The sequence below is a fragment of the Bos javanicus genome, chromosome 25, assembly GCF_032452875.1.
Source record: "Bos javanicus breed banteng chromosome 25, ARS-OSU_banteng_1.0, whole genome shotgun sequence".
NCBI lineage: Eukaryota > Metazoa > Chordata > Mammalia > Artiodactyla > Bovidae > Bos > Bos javanicus.
The window spans coordinates 3,750,925-3,763,870 of NC_083892.1; the positions used below are offsets into that span (position 1 = coordinate 3,750,925).

At 53.9% G+C, this 12,946-nt stretch overlaps 1 protein-coding gene across 7 annotated transcripts in view; it reads left to right on the forward strand.

The window, feature by feature from the left end:
• The first annotated feature begins 4,288 nt into the window (after window positions 1-4,288).
• MGRN1 (mahogunin ring finger 1) overlaps window positions 4,289-12,946 on the forward strand; it is a 36,713-nt gene continuing 28,055 nt past the window's right edge. For 5 of the 7 annotated variants that reach the window (XM_061402502.1, XM_061402505.1, XM_061402507.1 and 2 more), the window contains exon 1: window positions 4,292-4,510. In XM_061402502.1, the coding sequence (XP_061258486.1) occupies window positions 4,423-4,510 (88 nt within the window). In that variant the 5' untranslated portion in view covers window positions 4,292-4,422. Of the gene's footprint in view, window positions 4,511-12,946 lie in introns of all 7 variants that reach the window. The other 2 variants (XM_061402503.1, XM_061402506.1) reach the window with 2 other exon arrangements.

Consider the following 12,946-nt stretch of genomic DNA (forward strand, 5'->3'; position numbering starts at 1 on the left):
GCCTGGGAGATGCCCAGCGTATTTGGAGCTGGGGCTCGGGGCTCGGTTGCCCCGGCTCTGAGCTTATTCCGGTTCCCCGCGCTGCCTGGACCCGTTTCATTAGTTGAGCAACTCTTTATTGGACCCTTACTCTGTGTCTGGCTCTCACCTGGCCCTAGGCATGCAGAGAACAAACTCTAGTAGAAGGGTTGGATGGTGCCTAGGGTGGAGTGTGACGTGTGTCAAAAGTCCCTAGGACAGGTGTAGAATTTGCCAGTGTGGGAAGTGTCTTCAGGAAGCAGGGACAGGCCCTGGAGATGGCGGGTTAAAGGCCATTGAGGGGTTTTGGTACATCTGATCCGTTATCCGCGTTAGAATCACTGTGGCTGAACAGTATGGAGACCAAATGGTGGTAGAGAGGTTCAGTACTGTTAGGCGATGTTCTGGGTATTATCTGGTTCCAGGGGAGCCCGTCCCTGCCCAGGGCCTTGTTGCACAATTGGCTCTAAACTTCAGTTTCCTGATTTGTAGAATCCTCATAGTTCTCCCAGGACTGCTCTGGGGCATTAATGCCTGTGGTGCTTAGAACACTGTTTCTAGCACCTCTGTGCTTCCATCTGGACAACTGTAGGGAACTCAAGGCCCATTTTAGAGATAAGGAAACTGAGGCTGGGATCCAGACCTCCTTACACTCTTGACAGTGTTCAGAGCCAGTGGAGAAGACCAGGCACCAGTGGGCCAGCAAGGTGTGTTCCTGGCACAGGAGGGTGGGCGCTGTCCTGGCAGGGCCCACTGGGGACTTTTCTTGCTTAGAAAGGCAGGAAGTACCTCCCTGTGCGTCCTTCACCCTCATTTGAGCACCATTCGGGTACCTGCCCAGACTTGCGCAGCCCTGAAGGCACTTTTCCAAGCCAGCCCGCTGGCTGGGGTGGGGCAGGTGGGGACAGCAGGAGCAAAGGTCACCCTTCTGCCCCCTGTGGCCCCCACTTCTGCCTGCTGTGGCCCCCCGGCCAACTTGTTTTCCAAGGGGCCTTGGGGAAGGGAAAAAACAACCTTGTTTTCAGCCAGGATCAGACTGGCTAGAGAGTGGACTTTGGATTTCTTAGCAGGCTCAGATGGGGCCTGACAGCTGGGGCCAGTAGATGGGGGGAGGGCGGTATAAAGGGCATTTCCGGCAGTGCCTTCTTTTTACCTGAGGTCCAGGGAGGTTGAGGCCCTTGGGAAAGTTGGCACTACCAGTTTATGGAAGGCCCGGGATCCCAGTCTCCTCTCCGAGTTCATTTTTTCAATCACTCCACAGATGTATTTATCACACATCCACAGGGTGCCTAGAATTAGTCAGGGATCATGCACCCTCAGAAGGCTTGAGAAGTCTAGGGGCTTGAGGGACTTACACTCTGTGGCCCTGAGTGTGGCTGGGGTCTTCCTTTGTGTTTAAAAGGACCGGATGCTGCCTAATTAAAAGTGAAAGTGACTCAGTTGGTCCAACTCTTTGCGAATACTACAGTGGGTAGTGGTTTCCTTCTCCAGGGGATCTTCCCAACGCAGGGATCAAATGCAGGCCTCCCACATTGCAGGCGGATTCTTTACCAGCTGAGCCACCAAGGAAGCCCAAGAATACTGGAGTGAGGGTAGCCTATCCCTTCTCCAATGGATCTTCCTGACCCAGGAATCAAACTGGGGTCTCCTGCATTGCAGGTGGATTCTTTACCAGTTGAGCTACCAGGAAATCCCTGAATAACTGAGGGGCCTTAAGATGTGGCTACCGCCTGACCTCTGATCCCTGTCCCTGAACTCTCCATGCCTCCTAGATTCTAGTTGCACTGGCCTTTGAGCTCATCGATCTCACTCAGCTTCTCAGGGCCTGCTGCCTCAGGGCCGTTGCACAGGTGGTTATCCTTGCCTGGAATCTGGGCTGACCCACTCCCTCAGAGTTTGCCTGGTTGGCTCTTCCTTGTATTTCAAGTCCTAGCTTAAATATCACCTCCTCAGAGAAACCTTCCCTGACTCCCCTAGCAATAGTAGGTCTCTCCTAGTATTTCACTGCACCTCAGGCCACTCCCCTATAGCACCCGCTGCGTTTTACTTACATACTTGCTCACCTTTAGTGTCTGTTTCCTCACTAGATGTTCCGTATCTGGTGGTTTCACCATTTAATCTCTATTGCCTGGCTCTTTGCCTGGCTCACTGCTTTTCATATAGTAGCTGCATGATAAATATTTGTTGAGTGAATAAATGAATCAGCCAAGATGTTGATAGTAGAACCAGTATCAAATCAGGAAGTGCCCATCTCCCACTGGGACATGGATAAGCACAGAAAAATATACCTGAAGTCCAAAGCTCTATTGAGAGGAGTGTTTTAATTGATCCAATATCAGCCCATGGAAATGACTGCCCTGGTCATGATCTGTAGGGAGGACATTCTCTTAGAATTATTTGTCAGTGGGAACATCTGAAGCCACAATACCCTCCTTCCCTCCCCGCAAGCAGGGAGACCGATCAATTGAATGCTGTGTTGGTATTATCTGTTTGTGTATGTATGATTGAACAACGTTATGTGATTCAACAGAAAAAAATTTGAAGTGAAGGAAGAATGGTCGCATGGAGTGGAGGTATCTTCAGGCCTATCTAGGAGCAAGAGACAAGAAATCTGGTACTGGAGCATTCCTGTGTCTAGGTGATGGGGGCTGGGGGTGACAGGGGAATGTGACATTAAAAGGAGTGGCCTGGTTCAAATTCCAGCTTTATTACCACTTATCTACTATGCAAACTGAGTGGGATACTTCATTTCTGCCAGCCCCTTTCCTGTTCCTGTTTCTGTTTTCTTGGGAATGAAAACAGAACCTATAGCAGAGAATTTGTGGATAGGGTTCAACACCAACATCTGGCACATAGTAGCTGCTCAGTAAACGGGGTTCTTGCCTACACGGCAGAGACGTTAGTTAGATCAGGCTCCCCCAAGACCTGCACTCTCCCTTACAATCACACAAGTCCTTCACTTCCTTTGACTTTTGGCTTCCCAGGCCCCATGAAAATAGGAAGGTTGGATTCTGGAGTCCTGAAAGGTGTTAAGACTCACTTTAATGTGGACAGTGGTGAATTTACCATCTAAGACTCGTAGCCAGCCTCTGCCCTCCCTAGCTCCTTTATACATACACATATAACTTACTTGTTTGGCTGCACAGGGTCTTGGTTGTGGCACACAGGATCTTTCAGTCTACACTGAGGCATGTGTAGTGTTTTAGTTGAGGCATGCACACTCTTAGTTGCACTATGTGGGATCCAGTTTCCTGACCAGGGATGGAACCTGGCCCCCCTGCATTGGGACCACAGCGTCTTAGGCACCAGACCACCAGAGAAGTCCCCCAGCTCCTTTCTTAATAGAACAGGCTTGTCTTGGGAAGCCACTTTCTTCTCAGAAGAGCCGTTTCTCAACTGAAAAGTTGGCAAAAACAGATCCTCACTTGCCTGCTTACACAGTTTTGCGCGAATCAAAAGCCAGGAAAGCACCTTACAACCTGTGAGGAGGCTTTAACTCTAACCCTGATTCTTTTTGTTTATTTATAAATATTTATTCAAATGGAAAGTTGGGGAATTCCCTGGCGGTTCAGTTAGGGTCTAACCTGGATTCTTTGAACTTGGCTTAAGCACCCTTAAGCCCTCTCTTCTTTGTGCTTCAGTTTCCCTGTCTTTAAAATGGGGAGAGGTTTACTGCCTCTGCGAGGGACTTGATGTGTTCAAAATAATTGTCCTGGACGTGGAGACGGTGAGATGCCTTGAGTTACGGACAAGGTGCTTCGCTTCCCATGTGGGCACTCCTCCAAGCAACCTTGGGTTCCACCCCCAGCTCTTCTCTGCCGGGTGGCAGGTGAGGGTCTGCCCTCTGCTGGCCGGGCCAGGAGATCAAACCCTGGGAAGTGGGGAGAACCATGGTAGCTCAGGGAGGTATTTCAAAGAGAGAGTAAATGGAAGGGGTTGGTTCCTCGAAAGGTGTATGTACGAACAAACTGTTAAAAAGCCAAAGACTTATGATGTTAGTCTCATGCTTTGGAATGCAAAGGGCTGGATACTTTGCAGGGTGGTTGATGGTCTCTCCCCTCTGGACTCAGGTCCATTTGGTTTGTCCCGGAGGGTTTGTCAACAACTTCGGAGAGCCCGGGCGCGGAGCTTCCTGGGAAGTGTAGTTCCCCGTTGGGCTTTCCACGCCGCCGCTCGGCCCCCACTGCGACGAGGGGACTCCATTTCCCGAGGTGCTTCGCGCCCCGGGGGGGCGGAGGGCTGCCGTGGCGTCGGGCCCCGGGCCGAGCCGGGGGTGGGGGCTCGGGGAGGCCGTGCGCCCGCGGCCGTGGGCGAGCGTCCGTGCGGCCTGGTCCGGGCCATGTCCGCGTGAGGACGCCACCGCCGCCGCCGCCGCCCCAGCCTCGGCCCGGCCCGCCGCCCATCATGGGCTCCATCCTGAGCCGCCGCATCGCGGGCGTGGAGGACATCGATATCCAAGCGAACTCGGCCTATCGCTACCCTCCAAAGTCCGGTGAGTGGCCGCCCCGACTCCAGCCCTGGCCCCGCCCGGGGCTCCTGCCCCAGGCGCGGACGGCGAGGCGCGCGGGCTGGAGCGCGTGGGCAGCGGGCAGCGGGGCCTTGGCGCGGGCCCCGCGGCGGAGGGTGGGCTGGGGGCTCTGCTCGGCCCCGCGGCCCTTCCTGCAGCTTCCCTGTCTAGGGCTCCACGCGACCTCCACCCGGACCCTGGGGCGAGGGTCGGCCCGGCGCTGACTGCCGCTGCCCGGCCGGGTGACCTTGGGTCAGTCAGTTCGCCTCTGCGCGCTGCACGCTCCCACGGCTGCACACCCGGGAGACACTCGATAGGAAACCTCCCCAAGGACCAGGTGAGGTTTTGGGGCGCGCAGCTGGCAAGGACTTAACCCCGTGCCCGGCTCTTTGCTTGCGCTTACAAAGTGGTCATTGTCAAAGGGATCGACATCACTCCATCTCCAATTTTCGCCTTCTTCGGTGGCTCGGTGTGGAAACCCGGCCAGGGTTCTGTACGGTCCCCTCTCTGTCCCGTCTGGACAGAGGTTTAGCTCTCCCGTGGCCTGGCGCGTGTGTTTAGTGGGTGGGTGGGAAGGCGCTGGGGTGTGGGCCTGGGCCCAAGGAGGCATTACTGCCCTTGGGAGAGGAGCTGGGAGTCGCTGCTGAAGAACCAGGGGATAGTTGGAGGGGACCTACCAGGTTCTCCAGCCAACCGTTTTTGTGCCTGAGAGATGTGGGCCACCAGGGAGGAAGTGACTTTCCCAGGGTCTCAGAGCTGGACCAGGAGTTTGGCTCCCAGGCCAGCTGTCCCTCTCCCCACCTCAGCCCCCAACTCCCCCCACTCCACACACACACACACACACTGTTCTCCTGCCTCTGATGTCACCATCAGAGTGGCCTGACCTGGGGATTTAGCTCGGGTTCCTCATGCTCCATCTCCTCATCTGGTCGTTTGCCGGGTAGGAGGACAGGGTATTTGGGCCTCGTGGGGACTTTCAGACTGGGGCCTTTGATTCTGGCTTCTGCAGCATTGTATCCTGTTGGTGGTTTCTTGGCCTCTCAGTTGGCCTGTGGGCATCCCCCAGGCCACGTTTCCCCTGAGTATGGTCCAGGACCATGGGGAAGCTTGTTTAAGGTGTGTTCCTTAGGTCCTGCCTCAGATTTCCTAGGGGTCTGCTGGGGGCCTAGGAACCTGCATCTAAAACCCATTGTCAGGGTGAGTTGACTGTCCACTCAAATTTGAGAACTGCTCTGCTCTCATTTTGGAAGGGGAAAGAAGGTAAGTGTCTGGGGCCACCAGAAATAAACAGGGTGGGGACTAGCAGTTGGGGTCGGTCAGAGCTGGGCCAGAGAGCCCTGTTCCTGATAGGCGTGGGAGATCTCCATGCCTTCTTGGTCCCTGGCACGTTACAGGGAAGCCCCGGCTGGTGTGGGGATCCCCTGGAGGCTGACATCCCAGACCTGATGGAGCAGTTACTTGAAGTCATCCTCTTCCATCTCTGATCTTCTTCCTGATCACCTTTGGCTGAGTCTTCCTAGTCTTAGACAAGCCACCTAGCCCGCTGGGTCAGTTTCCTCATCTGTAAAATGGGCTGATCCTCATACAGTGCTTAGCACCTAAGACGTCTTCACAAGTTGTTAGCTGCTGTGTTGGCTTATAGAGGAAATTAGGTGATCCATTCAGACTCTAATAGCAGTTAGCTGTGGCTTGGCAGAGACAGCAATAAGTTTAAGGTGGTCACCTGGGACCAGAGCAAACCTCATGTCCCTTCAGTTGGACACTTGGAGAAGAAATCACAAATGCAAGGCACTTAGAGCACTGCTTTTGTGTTCTGCGTGGCTGACCTTGTTAATCGGTCCAGACACCCCTACCGATCCTGGACACCCGAGTCAGCCACAACTAATCGACTGGGGCTGGCACCCAAGTGAATGCCATGTGCACCTCGGTTTTGCTGCCAGCGAGATTAGTGCCCTCCTGGGCCTGTCCAGTCCAAAGGCTGCCCTTTCTGCTTCCGTCTCTCTCTCTCTCAGGCCACCTTGTTCTGGGAGGCAGTCGGCGACCTAAGCAGGACTTGAGTATGTTTCCTCAAGAGTGGGCTGGGGATGAAAGGGGAGGTTGATATGATTTTCGGGACCTCTGGACTGTACAATCAGTTTATGAGAAAGTTGTTATCTTTTCAGGTCTCTGCCAATTTTGTTGATTCGGTTATGGACAATCATTGGGAGCTAGAATTTGCTTGAGATCTTTTTTAAAAAATGTTATTTATTAATTTATTTTTGGCTGAGCTGGGTCTTTGTTGCTGCGTGGGCTTTTCTCTAGTTGCAGCGAGTGGGGGATACTCTCAAGTTGGGGGACTTGGGCTTCTCACTGCAGTGGCTCCCTTGTTGCAGAGCACCAGCTCTAAGCATCCCCAGGCTTCAGTACTTGGGGTTTCCAGGCTCAGTAGTTGTGGCGTATGGGCTCAGTTGGGCTTCCCTGGTGGCTCAGCTGTAAAGAAGCAGCCTGCCAATGCAGGAGACACCAGGGATGTGGGTTCGATCCCTGGGTTGGGAAGATCCCCTGGAGGAGGACACGGCAACCCACTTCAGTGTTCTTGCCTGGAAAGTCCTATGGACAGAGGAGCCTGGCTGGCTGCAGTCCACGGCTTGAACCTATGTCTCCTACATTGGCAGATGGATTCTTTACTACTGAGCCACCCAAGAACCCCTGCTAATATTTATTTTTAACATGTCTGTAACACTGTCCAATTTTTTTCTGACTTTATTGAGATATAATTGACACATAACATTGTATAACTTTTAAGTATATAGGGTAATGATTTGACATGGGTGTATATATATATATCAGGGGAATGATTATTGCAATAATCATTTGTGTGGGGGGGGGTTGGGTGGGGTGAGGACTTTTAAAAATCTCCTGTCCAATTTTCTTTTACTTCAAAATTTTCAGCGCACACTGTAATACTAACGTACGTAACTTGAATTTAACCGCATTCACTTTGTTTTCATTGTATTTATTTATTTTATTCGTAACAGCTTTATTGCAGTATCAGTCCTGTGCCGTACAACTCATTCTTTGTAAACCCGTGGTCTGACGACTTTCTGTAAGCTTACAGAATCCTGATGCCGTCAGCACAGTCAGTTTCAGACCTTCCCATCACCCCTCAACGTCTCCTTGCCTCCTGCCGTTCACAGGCGCTCTTCGCCGTCACCCCCACCCCCGCCCCATCCCTGATCTGTGTTCTGTCTTTAAAGTTAGTCCTTCCTGGACATTTTGGATGCTGGAATCAGCCTTTTGTGTGTGTGTCTGGCTTCTTCCACTTGGCATGATGTTTTTGAGGCTCACCCACATTGTACTTTACTGTGTGGCTGTAGTGCGTTTTGTTTATCTGTTCACCAGCTAACGTACACTTGAGGTGTTTTCCCCTTGTGGCTCTTAGGAATAATGCCGCTGTCAACATTCGTGGCCATGTGTGTGGTGTGTTCAGTTCTGTTGGGTATATACCGGGGAGTGGAAGGGTTGGGTCATCTGTTTAACCTTTTGAGGAACTGCCGAACTGTTTTCCATAATGTAATGGTTGCTTCGTTTATTCCCATCAGCAGTGTGTGAGGGTTCCAAATTCCCGGCATTCTTGTCAACCCTTGTTATCGTCTACCTTTTTAATTAGAGTCGTCCTAGTGGGTGTGCAGTGGTATCGCGTGGTTTTGATTTGCGTTTTCCTGATGACTAATGCTGTTGAGGTCTTCTCCTGCGCTTATTGGCCTTTGTATATCCTTTGTGTGCGGGGTTGGGGGGCAGGTTAGGGATGGGGTGGGCGTGGCTCTACTAGGCTAGTTCACTTTTCAGAAGTTGCATTGTCTTATTATTGAGTGGGGAGAGTTCTTTATGGGTTCTGGATACGATGATACAATTCATGTATCAGCTCTGTGATTTGTAAATGTTTTCCGGCAGTCTGTGGTTGTCTTTTTCATTTTCTTAATGGTGCCTTTTGAGCAGAAGTTTTAAATTTTGGTTAAGTCCAGTTTATCATGTTTCTTTCTTTTTTTTTTTTTTTTTAGCCACACCCTGTGGCTTGTTGGATCGTTCCCCAAGGAAGGATTGAATCTGGGCCCTTGGCAGTGAGAATGTGGAGTCCTAACCACTGGACTGCCAAGGAATTCCCCAATTGTCTTAACGTTTAATGTTTTTGGAATTATACCTTAAAGATCTTTGCCTAGCTCAGGGCCACAGAGATTTTTCCCCTCTGTTTTTTTCCTTAAAATTTTATAGTTTTAGCTGAAACATTAAGGTTTGTGGTCCAGTTTGAGTTAATTCTTTTAACGTATAGTTTGAGGTCAAGATCTCGGTTTTTGTATTTTTATTTCCGGCATATGGATATTCAGTTACTTCAGCAGCATTTGTTGAAAAGACTTCTCTTTTCCCATCAAATCGCCTTTGTACCTTCATCGGAGATCAGTTGATGGTAAATTTCTGCACGCTGTTGCCCTGCTGTCCCTTGCCCCCTTCACACAGGTGGCCGGTCCCCAGCCGAGGGCTGGAGCAGGCGTTAGACACCTGGCTGGAGCCCTGAGGGAGAAGGGTGCTGTTGCCGGGGGAGCCTGGGGCGCACAGGGTCCCCACAGGAGCGCCTGGCCATGGGCTGCTGCTCCATGGTTGGGTATTCCTCCTCCTGGGTTACTCGCGTGTCTTCCCAGCCCTGTGCTTCTTTGCGGCCCTGCCCTGGTGTTTGAGGGAGGTCATGGCAGGGATGGGTCACCCAGGAGGGGCGCCAGCCACCTGACCCACCAGCACCTCAGGTGGACATGAAATACGCCCCGGACCTGAGCCTTTTGCGGGTCAGGTGCATGTCCTTTCAGAGCATTTTCACCTCCTTTATCTCATCAGAGGGACTTTCCTAGTAGCTTAGACGGTAAGGAATGTGTAACACAGGAGACCCAGGTTTGATCCCTGGGTCTGGAAGATCCCCTGGAGAAGGGAATGGCTACCCACTCCAGTATTCTTGCCTGGAGAATTCTAGGGACAGAGGAGCCTGGCGGGCTACGGCCCATGGAGTCACAAAGAGTCAGACGCGACTGAGCGACTAACACTTTCACTATCTCGTTGGAACGTTGCCATGTCCTCATGACGCTAGACTTTTGTTCTCTTTGGCAAAGGAGCTAGAAATCAGACTGTGCCCATTGTCTCCCAGCACCCGGGCCTGCACACAGCAGGTGTTTAATAAATGCTTGTGCAGCCAGCCTTGTAGAAAACACCCCCTTCTGTAGTGTGCAGGCTGCTCACTTTTTTCCTTTTTCAAGGTTTATTTATGTGACTGCACCGGGCCTTAGTTGTGGCATGTGGGGTCTAGTTCCCTGATCAGGGGTTGAACCCAGGCCCCAGGCATTGGGAGCTCGGAGACTTAGCCACTGGACCACCAGAGAAGTCGCTGGGCTGCATCTTATTCCCGAGGTGGCAGCCGGGGGTCCATGGACTTCTGGGCCTGCCACACGATGAGGGGCCCAAGGTGCGTGCCAGGAGACTTTGGGTGTATGCTTCTGTGTTGGTGGCATCTAGAGGTGTCTGCTCGTGACCGCTGCCACCTGTGTTCGGTTTGCCCTTCTGGATGGGGCCTTGCTGACTCTGGTTAGTTGGTGCCTAAAGGGAAGAACCGAGGCAGGTGTTCCAGACGAGGGAGTACTCTCTGTATCCCCCAGGGGACCCTCTGGGTCCCTGGGCCCCATCAATGTCCTGGGGGCCGTGAGCTTACATTCAGAGCCCCGAGGTTGGTGGTGGAGGGGCGGGGGTGGGGAAGGGGCTGCACCTGCTCTCGGTGGTCTCAGAGCTCTATGCCATTGTGGCTGGCATCGTGCGCCCTGCACCGTTCACGTGGCAGAGCCGGTTCTGAGCTTTGGCTCACGTGAACTCAGTTTGGATTCTGTCATTGAAAGAGCTGTATAAACAAGCGGTATCTTCTGAGCCTCGGTTGGTGACGTTTTTTGTTATGCAGCAACAAGGAACCTTTCTGCTTTAGGTAGAAGCAGAAGCAAAAGCCCTTGCAGGTGGCGGTGGGCACGCGAGGACCTGTCTCGCTGAGGGAGAAGCCGTGGGTCGCTCGGGTTTAGACACCTTGGCGGTGGATGCTTGTGCCCTGTGCCCACTGGGGCTGCGGTTCATCGTGGCGCTTGCCCTCGGGGTTCTGGGGGTCCGTGCATCCTTTACGTGGCTCCTGGGCTCTGCTGTGTTGCCCCCTCAGCTGGCATCAGGGGAGGAAGCCCGGGCTTGTGCTGGGCAGGCCGGCTGACCAGTGGACTTTTCATCCCGTGCCTGGAGGTTGGCTGTGGCATGGAGGGCCCGGCTACCCAGGGTCAAAAGGGTATGGGTGTGCACTTCCTCACGGTTGGGGTGGCCTAGCTGTGCTGACCACATGCACTGGGTGGGCACAGGCGGAGCTCGGCCCAGCCTTGGGAGAGGGAGTCGCCTCCTGCCTGTGGAGCCATGGCAGGAGGGGCCTGGATTCGGGGTCCAGAGGCCCTGTGCCCTGAGCTGCCCCGTGACCTTGGGCCGGTCGCCTGCACTGAGGCCCCACTTCCGCGCCTGTAGCGTTAAGTTAACCTCTGGTGCCCGGGCCCCTCAGTCCAGACTCTGCGAGTCCACGGGAGCTGGCGGGCGGGACCTGGCCTCGGCCCGAGTGTTCCCAGGCCTGGCAGCTTCCTGGGAAAGTCCTGCACTTCCTGGATGACCTGCCGGGCGGTGACCACTGCCGCCCGCCTCACCCCCCAGTCTGGCCGCCGGCATGGGGCCATTCCTGTGTGTTCCCGTGTGGTCTGGCACAGGCGTCGGGCCTCACGTTTCCGTGTTATTTTGTGAAACAAAGGGCAGTGGGGCCTTGCATGCCGCCCCCGCAACGTTGGGCGCAGGCTCAGTGAACAGCAGTGGAATCGCTCAGTTCTGCCAACTGTCCTGGCATCTGCTCGGCTCCTGGGAGCTGGGGGAGCCCGGCCTGCACCCTGCCCGTCTGCAGATGAGTTGATGGTGTGGAGTGGAGTGGGGGTCCCTCGCTGTCTAGAGATCACTGGCCAACTGACCCTGAGCTGGGAGTAGGTGCACGGCTGGGGAATGGTGGTTTCTTATCCTTTCATCCCACGCGGTGTTGGCTTGGTCCTCCGTGCCCAGTGCCTGAGACGTTGGCCTCCGGAGAGGGTGCTGGGTCCCCTCGGTCAGCCCTGGGGTCCACTGTTCAGATAGCCTCCACTTTCTGTTACCCTGGGGGTCCTGTCCCTGCGATCCTGTGATGGCCCTGAGTGACCGGGTGCCCTCGGTGCTTTAGGAGGACCTGAAAGGAGGAACTGTGTTCAGTTCGGTGCTGCGGAAACATGCAGTGTGTACACACGTATGTCCATGTGCACATGTATGTCCACGGTCACAGTGTCACATACTGGGGAGACGCACAGGGCAGGGGCTTTCATATGCTGGGTCGTCACCCGGCGGGCGGGCTGGTGGACTCGAGCAGCCACGGCCCCTGAAGCCCCCGGTGCCCCTCCCCAGTCTCTGCCCCCTCCTCCCTGGGAGGCCCGCTCGGGCTCCAGCGGAGATGAGTCGTGCCTGCTCCTGAACTTGGTGTAAATGGAAACAGACGCTCTTGGCTGCATGTCGGGCAACGCGAAGGCTGAGGCTGTGGGCGGGCGGCAGCGTTTCCTGTCTCTGCCACGTGACGCCCTGGCGTCTGTGGGTGCATCTGTGAGTACAGCAGTGAGCTCGCGTGGAGGGTGCTGCGGGGGCTCTAGTTCAGGCTCGCGAGTGATGCCGCTGAGGACACTCTTATGACTGGCTTCTGTGCCCACCAGTCTGATTTCCTTGGGTGCCCTTGGCTTTTTCACTTTTTAAAATAATTGCGGTGAATTCCACGTGACAATTACCATCCTGCCCGTTGTAAATGTGTAGTTCCGAGGCATTCAGCACGCGTCCATGGCAGTGTGGCCAGCCCCACCGTCGCCCTCCTGCGGAGCTGAAACTCCGTCCCATTGCCGCCTCCCCCAGCCCCTGGCAGCCGCGATGCTGCTTTCTGTGTCTGTCCTGACACAGCCCTGAACGCCCGTCCCTTGGGCTGTTTTCATTCTTGGCCATGGGTCTGGCCCTGTGTGTGTGCAGAGTCCGAAGCTTTTATAGTGTGGTGGGGGCCCGTTCACACCCCCACCAGAGCTGCAGGGGTTCTGCATTCTCACCTGTGTGTGTGTGTGTGTGCGTGTTCTGTTACGTCGCTCTTCTTTTTGATGTTAGCTGTGGATATCTTGTGGTAGTTTTAGTTTATTTATTTTTACTTAGACTGGGTATGTTTTTGTATGTAAATTGCCATTCATTTCTCTTTCTCTTTTTGTGGGATCTTTTGCATATTTAAAAAAGAAATAATACTGGATTTCCTCTGTCTCCTCACTCAGTGGCAGGAGCGTTTTCCTAAGTGCT